The sequence below is a fragment of the Corylus avellana genome, chromosome ca6, assembly GCF_901000735.1.
Source record: "Corylus avellana chromosome ca6, CavTom2PMs-1.0".
Lineage (NCBI taxonomy): Eukaryota > Viridiplantae > Streptophyta > Magnoliopsida > Fagales > Betulaceae > Corylus > Corylus avellana.
Genome location: NC_081546.1, coordinates 22,376,441 through 22,386,812, shown reverse-complemented (window position 1 = coordinate 22,386,812; position 10,372 = coordinate 22,376,441). Strand labels below are relative to the sequence as shown.

The 10,372-nt window shown below is 35.8% G+C and overlaps 2 protein-coding genes across 3 annotated transcripts in view; one reads left to right on the top strand and one right to left on the bottom strand.

Annotated features, from left to right (window-relative positions):
• Window positions 1-856, top strand: part of LOC132185383 (lupeol synthase-like) — a gene marked incomplete at its 5' end in the record, with an annotated part of 10,765 nt that extends 9,909 nt beyond the window's left edge. Inside the window, one exon of the mRNA XM_059599163.1 lies at window positions 715-856. Coding sequence (XP_059455146.1) covers window positions 715-825 — 111 coding nt within the window. The remainder of the gene's footprint in view (window positions 1-714) is intronic.
• A 5,613-nt stretch (window positions 857-6,469) lies between these two features.
• On the bottom strand, window positions 6,470-10,272 carry LOC132183721 (uncharacterized). 2 transcript variants are annotated; one of them, XM_059597116.1, is made up of 7 exons: window positions 10,126-10,272; window positions 9,376-9,457; window positions 9,006-9,239; window positions 8,135-8,263; window positions 7,989-8,050; window positions 7,758-7,874; window positions 6,470-6,792 (listed from the first exon to the last, which is right to left on the bottom strand). In XM_059597116.1, the coding sequence occupies exons 1-7, from the start codon at window positions 10,128-10,130 to the stop codon at window positions 6,744-6,746; spliced, it is 678 nt and encodes a 225-aa protein (XP_059453099.1). In that variant the 5' UTR covers window positions 10,131-10,272; the 3' UTR covers window positions 6,470-6,743. The 2 variants fall into 2 exon arrangements, with proteins under 2 accessions (XP_059453099.1, XP_059453100.1); XM_059597117.1 differs by having other exon boundaries at window positions 6,470-6,786; window positions 10,126-10,267.
• Window positions 10,273-10,372: the final 100 nt, after the last annotated feature.

Below are 10,372 nucleotides of genomic sequence, written 5' to 3'. Positions count from 1 at the left end.
TATATATATATATTTTTTTTTTTAATTTTTATTTTTTATAAATCATGTTTATTTTATATTATATATGTATAAACATTATATTTACTGACGTGTCATTTTGACACGTCAATAAATTATTGACATGTCATTTTAACACGTCAATAAATTATTGACGTGTCAAAGTAACACGTCAATATTTACTGACGTGTCTAATTTTGACACGTTAGTAAATATTAAATTATTATGTTATTTAAATAAAAACTTTTAAAATAAAATTGAATTCAAATTTACTGACGTGTCAGATAGTGACACATCAGTAAATCCTGACGTGTTATATTCAACACGTCAGTAAATGTTGACGTGCCACTTTTGGCACGTCAAAAAAAATTTGTTGACGTGCCAGTTTTGGCACGTCAATATTTACTGACGTGGCAAAAAAATGGAACTGTTTGACACGTCAGGAAATTGCCTTTTTTTTGTAGTGCATGGAAAGCCACTTAAAACACTCAACTTTAGCTGGTGTAAATTGTAAATTGAGTGTGATAAATAGGTGTGAAGAGTGACATTACTTTCAATCCAATTTGAAAGAAAACTTTGTCCATTTAAGTGTATGCAAGTTGGTCTTTTTTTTTTTTTTTTTTTCCTTTTCTTCTTTATCAAAATAATTTTTGACTTATTAATTTATTTTTTTCAAGCATGGTATATATATATATAATCGATGGCTATTGGCAACAGGAAATCACTGGAGTAATTATGAGAAACTGGACACTAAACTACTCATCATATAGAAACATTTTCCCGATATGGGCTCTTGGAGAATATCGGAGGCGAGTTCTGTTTGCATGATAACCTGAATGCGTAAGCAAATGATTGCATATTGAACCTCATGAGCCCAATTTAGCTTGGAAGAGAATGGTCTCTCCAATAATACATATGTATAACTTTCATGCAAGTTACCAAATAAATGCATAAGATTCTCTACTACTTGAAAGATGTAAATTATGTCATAATTAGTTTGATGTGAGACAAACAGCAACTCAATCATGTAATGCAATATAATATATATTAATATATGTGAGTGTTAAATGTGCAATATCATTCAATATAAACCTTATAGTTTTTTTCAAGTTTTTTTCTCTTTTTGTTTCTCTTCTAAATTTTGCATGAGGACCATGTTTCATCAATATCTTTGCATATTCAACTTTCAAATAAAGCACCTATAATATAGTTACTTTTATTAAAGTATTAACTAAATAATTGAATTTATTATTTTTTATCAATTTAAATATATAGATAAGTGATGATTTACCATGATATTAGAGCTTAGGTACTTTTGAATTTGAATCTTAACTCTACAAATTAATTTCTCATTTCAATTAAAATAGTGTATGTTGTCTTTTAAGATAAATAGTGATTTGACACTTTCGATATTTTAAACTACGCCTTTCTTCCCAAAAAAAAAGTTCTTGTGTTCTCTTTTTCTCTTTGAGTGGTCATTTAGTTTATAAGACGCAAAGAAGGAGGTAATTTTTTTTGAGAAAAAAAAAGAAGCAAAATCCATCTCTGTGGCTACATGGATTTGCAATAAACTTCATGTGGTATGCAAAAATAACATATAAGTCTTAACTATTAACTTATGTACAAAATTTTGGTGAATTCCATTAGTGAGCCACGTTTTAGATCCAATTTTATAATGACACGCATTATTCATAATGCACATGGCACCAACTTAGACCTGATTTTACACTTATTTGAAATATTTTCTTCTTCCACTCTATTGCAACTAAAAATCAATGATTCATACCACCAAATTATTTGTAAACCGCAATTAGAGATAAATAAATAACCCAACAAAACTTAATAATAAAACACACTTCTTCATTAAAGTACTCAGTAACTATCAAATACAATAAATCAAAAATCCAAATACGTCTCTAAAATACATTCCCCCATGCAGCAGCATAGTCTGGGTTCATTAATATTTAAAAACTATAACTTCAATTGTCTCACATTCCAACTAATTAAACAAAAACAAACACTACAACACACTTATTGAAACCTCTAATTCTAATTAGACTCCAACAACTCCCTCCCACATTCCGCTACCTGTGTATCTGATCAACTCAAGGAACCACCTGCTAATTCTGAAAATTTTACAAGAAATAAGGATGAGTGTAGGTAATGGTATTAGGGGATTTGTAAGTTTAGACAAACTAATTAATGTTTCATATTCCAAATTATTGTGAGCAAACAAAATTCCCATAGAAATATTTTTACAATAAATTTATCCAAGGTCACCGTTATGCCACAAAGACATCAAATATCACAAATCAGAGATATACTTGCAAAATGCTTGTAGCTTAACTTTCCATGTAAGAACCCATCAAGAATATAGATAAATTATATTCTTAATAAACTTTGATAATAACCAATTCTCCAAATAAAAATCCATACAAGTATAGATCAACGGTTTTAAAAAGGGGTAATACTAAACACACTCCCACTTCTTTAAACTCAATATCGCACTTCTTTAAGTGACTTTTAAAATCATCAATATTTAAATTACTATTTAAAAAATATTAGGTTGGGAGAGGGGGCATGGCCATCTTCCTTGCCATAAGTTAGGAGAGTGTTTGGCAAACCCTTTTCCCTTCGCTACTGTAGCTAACGTGGATTAATTAATAGGAATAAAAAGTAAGAATGTTTGGTATGAAAAAATGAAAAAAATTTTGTTTGTAGCGATTTTTTTATTTGAATAATAATAAAAAGTAAATGATGTGATATGAAAAATGAAAAAATGAAAATGTTTTTATGTTAATTTTTTTGGGGAAAAAAAAAAAAGCATGAATAATGTTGAAGAGATGGAAAAGGGTTGCCAAACGGCGTCATGCTCCTATGAGCACATACAGCTATTCAAGATAAGGTTGGTGGTGACATACAACCACATTCATAGCATGCTAAATAGCAACTAAGCTAATTAGAAACTAAGTCTCACCCACACCACCACCTCCTGCGCCTTCACCCACACCACCACCCATCCCCACTCGGCCTCAACGCATCATCTCCCGACTCACCTATTTGAAGGATTTTATTTGTGCGCCTCTACCTAACAAGTCCATCACGACTTCCTCTCATCAGCACTCGGCAGGTATGGTCCATTCTCTGTCTCATTTTCTTTCATATGATCGTTTTCAACCCAAACACTTGGCTTTTTTATCTGCTTTGTCTTAACCATAAAGATCTCATCAATTATACACAAGCGGTCCAACACTCACATTGGCGAGATGACATGGCTTCTGAAATTCAAGCCTTGGAGGCAAATCACACTTGGACACTTCAAGCCTTACCATCTGGCAAACGACCCGTCGGTTGTAAATGGGTCTTCAAGACCAAGCTTCGAGCAGATGGCACCATTGAAAGGTACAAAGCCTGCCTTGTGGCTAAAGGCTATTCTCAAATTAAAGGGCTCGATTATCATGATACCTTTGCACCTGTTGCCAAGCTTGTCACTGTTCGTTGTGTCCTTGCCGTTGTTGCAGCCCGTCATTGGTCTCTCCATCAGCTGGATGTTCATAATGCTTTTCTGCATGGAGACCTTGATGAAGAGGTCTACATGACCATTCCACCCGGTTTTTGCAAGAAGGGGGAGAATTGAGTCTGTCGTCTCAACAAATCACTTTACGGGCTTAAACGAGCCTCTCGCAATTGGTTTTCCAAATTTTCTTCTATCCTTGTTGCTGCTGGTTTTCAACAATCTCTAGCTGACCACTCTCTATTCACTAAGTCACAAGGCCCTTCTTTCACAATAGTTCTTGTTTATGTCGATGACATCTTGGTGGTTGGTAATAATCTGGATTCCATTAGCAAACTCAAAGACTTCTTAGCCCAAAAGTTTCGCATCAAAGATCTTGGTACTTTAAAATATTTCTTGGGCCTCGAAGTTGCTTGATCACCAACCGGTATCTTTCTTAATCAACGAAAATATGCTTTGGACATTCTCAGTGATAGTGGTCATCTTGGTGCTCAGCCAACTACCTTTCCAATGGAGCAAAATCTCAAGCTTACAAATGAAGAAGGTACTCCCCTACTTGATCCTAGCCCTTATCGGCGTCTTGTGGGCCGTTTGCTTTATCTCACTATCACTAGGCTCAACATTGTGTATTCCGTCAACATTTTGAGTCAGTTTATGCATCAACCACGCCAGCCACACTACGATCCTGCCATCAGAGTTCTCCGCTATATCAAATCATCCACTGGCAAAGGTATTTTTTTCCCTACTGATTGTGACTTCCAAGTTTATGGTTACTCAGATTCAGATTGGGCGAGTTGCCCCATCACTCGTCGATCCACCACCGGCTATTTTACTACACTTGGCAATAGCCTTCTCTCATGGAGAACCAAGAAGCAAACCACTGTCTCCCGCTCTTCCGTAGAAGCTAAATACCACGCTATGGCAGCAACCACTTGTGAACTCCTTTGGCTCAAGATGCTTCTTCAATCTCTCGGGGTTCCTCATTCTCAACCCATGAAGCTCTTTTGTGACAATAAAGCAGCCCTTCACATTGCTGCCAACCCCGTTCTTCACGAACGAATGAAGCATATCGACATTGATTGCCACCTTGTTCGTGAAAAACTCTGTGCTAAGATCATCTCTACAGCTCACGTCCCTGCTAGCCATCAGCTTGCCGATATTTTCACTAAGGCTTTGGGCCGTGACAACTTCCTTAGTTTCCTTAGCAAGCTGGGCATTATGGATCTTCATGCACCAACTTGAGGGGGAGTATTGAGATATGATTTGATTCCTTGAAATTCCTCCCTTGATTATCTACCATTTATTTCTCTTAATTAGTTTCCATGTATAAGAGCCAAGACAATAGTAGTATAAGGGGCTGTTCTAGGGATGAGCGGTAGCCATTGAAAAATAGCGGTAACTAACAAGCAAGAGATTGAGCTTTTTTTTTTTCTTTTTTTTTCTAGTAAGTAATGTGGAATATATCAAAAAGAGCAAAGGGGCGCAACCCTAGTAAACGAATAGTATACAAGAAAATCAAAATAGCTAATCATTAAAGGAGCTAGACAAGCATATGTCCAAGTAAAGTGAGAGAATAAGAAAAATGACTTGAGCTCCTCCAAAGTCCTTTCTTGATCTTCAAGAGATGGAGCTTTAAAAGGCCATTGCTCTAATATGCAGTGCATTAATTACTGCAGTAGTTTTCTTGCTAGGAACTCTTTTCAAACCTTCCTTGGACTGTGTTAGGTTGGGCTGCCATCATTTGCGAACCAGAGGCCTATTGGCCATATGCCATGGAGCTCTCTCCAACACTGAATTCAAACTGTCATAGCAATCAAATTTGTGAAACATAATATATTTTGTATGTATGCATGCAGTTCATTGACTGTATATTATTAAATCAATATCTAACATTTTCAATATGATGCTCATATTATCTTGAGTTTTTGACTGTAGTTCATTGACTGTATTATGTGCACTAGCCCCCCAGGCCTCCCACAGCCAGTAACACACTCAATATGTAGGGATGTAATTATTTACACATAAATGGAAAAAGGAAAATTCTTCTCAGATTGAATTTCAGTACCAGGAAGTAGGAGGCTAGAACCGTTCTATGTTTTCTTAGTTTCGCACTAAGATTTCACATTGGCAGAGGAGATGGGAGACAGTTTGGCTGCAGTTTCCTTTCAACTTTCAATACTGCTATTTGGGACATTACTTGTAAGAAAATTATAGACAACCAAAAAAAAGGCCAAAATATAACAAGATCCATTGCAACAACCCATTCCAGAACCCTGGAGAGGATTCTCGTGATGAAAGGAGTAAATGAGAAAGTTGCCCGTGGTGCTGGTGATATTTTGAGTGTAGAAAGTAGGCAATAGATTCTTAGTATAATACCAGCTGCAGAAATGGTAGTGAAGACTAAAAGATAAAAGGTGTTGGTGCGTGAAGCCCATGCGCTGCTGGAAGGGACATTAGTCGAGAAAGAATTGGCTGGAGATGGCAGAAAAAGGGTGTGTGGCTTGTGTAGGTAGAGATGTTGCAGTAGATTTGAGATTTATACTCCAAACAAAAGCGTTATTGAGACAAAAGAGAAAGGAAAAGGATGAGCCCAAAAGGGTTTGAGAAATGGTCGTTTAGGTGGGGGAGGTAGGGAGGAGAGCTCTTCCCTCCTCCATGGGAGAGATCTGAGAGGGTTTAGCAAGTGGAGTTTTTTTCCCAAAAAACAATTTTAGAGGGCATCATTTCCTTTCATACGAGTTAAAAATGTGATATCGTACAAGTAAAATCAAATTTTTGCATCACATTTTCCATGGCATGTTGTTTCTATTAGAGAATATGACATAACCACACCAGGGATTTGCCCATCACATTTTGAAGGCAAAGTTTTGGTATTTGAAAAAATGACAACAAAAAGGTCACTTAAAGATGGTGAAGCGGGAAATGCATAGCTCCAACAGTATAACGAATTGCAGAGTATGGAGAGAATGACCACACCTTATTTGTAAATTGTACTGCACTTACAAAAGAAAAGAAGAAAAGGGAAGATAATGATGACTCAAATTCTTGCACAATCAACCGATCATATGTACATGTTCTACAATGATCCTTATTGGGGATAACAGGACAGCTTGAAAATTAGCAAATCAGAATTCCATTTCATCATACTTGCCATAGAGAAGATCAAACACTAATGAACCATATAAGGGAGTATAAAGAAATGAAACTTCGCAAGTCAAAGAATCGTCGTGCACTAATGCATCTTCAATCCGCTGCTGCTTTCTCCCCCGCTTGCTCTATACCTTGCAAAGATGGTAAATGCATTAAAGAAACCACAAATCGGCACCATGAACAATAAATTTTTCCAAACACACAAAAGCATTGCACTGCCAATCAAAACCTTAAACCATATAAAACACTACACACAACTTAATGACTTGTTGCACAAATGCTAAACACCTTGGCCCTTGAGAAAGAAAATCATGAATGGAATGATTAATGATCAAAGTCAAGCAAATAAGGAAAATCATGCACTTCAGTCATACTATGATATTACCATCCCAATTACTATCTCATTGTTCAATTCAATATCTCAATTTGGGTTCTTGTACACTAGGACATGACCAGAAAAGTGCAGTCAATGTCAGATTTCTTTCACATTCATACTGCTAGCATTACTGGTAATATAAAAAGAAGTTAGGTACTTGGAATTAAGGGCAATTAGGGAAGAGGAAAGAGATAGAACAGCCAGCAAGCAGATGACAAGGGAAAGATTGGGAAGCAACTTGCAGCATATTCTATGTAACCATAGATGCAATGAAATTTGGAGGGGAGAACAGGACACCATTGCAACTTGCAACATGGTTCTCACGATTTTGGTTATACAATTTGTTTTTTTTTTTTTTTTTTGTCAATCTTTTTTTTTCCTCCAACTCAATACCTATTTCCAACCCTTATACAAGGAATGTGTACAAGAGAAACATCTTAAGAAAAAAACTAATTCCTAAACTATGTTAAAGACACCTTACAAAGAGAGCTAGAGTAAGAGAAGACGGAAAAGACAACAACAATAAAGCACCACAAACATATATAATATGTCGCTACAGATTTGCCATGAATACAATCACATTGGAAACACTGTTAGATATTCCATGAAGAATCATGCACATAAATAACTTCAGACATGAACCCAACTTAAATGAAAATTGCAATTATAGCATGAGTTTCTTATCAAGATTAAAGTATTTACACAAAGTTTTAGTCTCACCAGTTTAATCCTTCTTGTGGAAGACTACGACTGTAGAAAGGAAATTCAAAGAGAAAACTTGCTTTGAACCAGAAGGGCAAATTCCCATATACTGCTGGTGGCAGTAGAATTAGAGGGCTGCCACATAATATGTTAATCTCAGCTACTTTTTCCTCCAAAATACACAAAATAAACACACACACACACACAAAAAAAGAAAAAAAAGAAAAAAAAAGAGAAGATGAATATAACCTAGTTCTTCTTTTATAAAGCCTATATTCAGCTACATTCCCGAACTTCTTATCTGCCGATACCTGTTTCCATTTGTGCAGTATATTATAAGCCGATTCAGAAAATGCTGAATATTGTAATAAGATCAGAAGCAAGAAGACACAAACCTCAAGCAATGGTATGCCACTGATGAAAAGAAGCAACAATGTGAGGAAGAATGGCCCAAGGATTACAAGCCACTCAGCACCTTCTAGTACCGGTGTGGAAGCCACAAATATTCCCCACCAGAGGAGAATCTGAGCTTAACATTCATCAAGCTTCCATTAATTGATGGAAATGGAATCAAAGTAAATAATGTAACAAAGTTGTTCAATGACTGATGCGTATACATATAAGTATGCTGATCATGAGGTATGGCTTTTGAGCATGTGAGATGTATGAGGCAAGCATATGGAACCAGAACCCCAGAACCAAAGAAATAATTTTAGTCACTTCCTCAAAGGAGTTAACAAATGTAGTATTAGTAAACTAACAATTTTTCTAAAGAAGTATCAGTCTTCTAGTGCCACAATACTGGAGATTCATGTCTAAGATATGAGTAATGCTTGTTGATCCAAAGATTGATTTTCACTACCACATCATCATAGTTGTATGGAAGTCATATGAGAGTCTACTAAATAGCTTTTCTCCTAAGATATAGTTCCACCCACAATCAAACAGCCTAAATGAACATAATGTCCAATATATTAAGCTGAAAGAAATCCAGCAGTTGCAAATTATGAGTGGTTGATAAAGTTCCATATGGAGGTGCTTATACTAAAGATAGTAAAGAATAAGAAGCACATAAACTTAAAGTGGTGAAGCTTGCAACAATAACCATGAAAGAGATATCATCAATTACAAATGAGATTGATATAAAGGTATAACTTAAGCTCTGCTGTAGTAGCACCATCACAAATTTCTAAAAAGCATCAAGAACAGCTGCATGCAGCACCAGTGCAAGAAGTAGTGGCGTTTGAATGAAATAGAAGCACTAACCTCGCCAAAATAGTTGGGATGACGAGAGTATTTCCAGATTCCAACATTGCACCATCTCCCTCTATTTTCTGGAGAGTTTTTGAATACCAATTTTTGCTGATCAGCTGTTGCTTCAATTAAAAAACCCACTGACCACATAATCCAGCCAACTATGTCCGCAGCCTGGAGAGATGGATTTCTTGAGCTTGAATTAACCACTGTGACAGGCAAACTAACTGTCCACACCCAGACAGCCTGCAGTGAAGGGGAAAAAATAGGTTTTAATACAATTTGAATGTTAATACAGCCAGTCCAACCGGCCCCCACAAACTAAAAGCATCAATACAGTGCTATAGCTAATTCAAAATAGAAAATAGAGAGCTATAAAAACCTGAAATATCCAGAATATTGCCAGCTTTCCCAAATTACTACGCATTTCATCAAAACGTCTATCCTCCCCCCACTGCAAGATCCTAATCATATCAACCAGAAAATCAAAATTAAATAGAAAGTTGATATCTAGATGATACAGTAATATACAGCAACAATGTCGTTAAGCTTCGGCCATGCCCAAAGGATAAGAATATTTAATAGCAGCAGTAGTAATGGTAGTAAGTTGAAGTTTTCAGGTAAGTATATAAACTAATTTAAAAACGCGAAATGGGTGCAACCCAAAAAACACAAGTATATGGAAGTAAACAAGGAAATACACCTGCATTAATGACATTTAGGAAAAAAAGAAAACAAATATTTACAATCTAAAAGAAAAAGTGACTAGAAGAGCTAATAGAGTCCATCCACCACTATGATCTAAACTAAGCAGGGGCCAAGTCAGCAAAAGAAAAAGAAAAAGAAAATCCATGAAGATTGTCTATGACATGACAAAGGACATGGACCAAGGTAGAGGTGAATGGTAGAGAATTTCATCTAAGAGAATCTAACAGGTTGGAAACCTGAGGCTTGGTGGAGTCAAGTCTAAAAAATGAAACCAAGTTGTACATTTGATGATCTGACTATAGCCTGTAAATAGACACTAGCCTAGCTACTAATACACTTCATTCACGTTAGAATCAGAATTTTCATCCAGAGAAGAAATTAAACTAAAAGAGGTTTGCTTTATGCAATGTTACATTAATCATACCTCATTAACAGAAACAATCCCAGGCGAAGACCCCATATGAATACAAGCAAAGTCAGGACTATCTGAAAAACAGAGCAGCAAAGTGATATACAGTGAGGCTATGTTCAAGTTCAACAACACACTGAGCCACATAAGGTATATATGCACTTAAAGAAAAATAAATTCCAATTATTTATGAAAACCCGAACAAAGACTAAACGTATTTATCCAAAAGAAAAACATAAATTCAAATTCCATTATAATCATA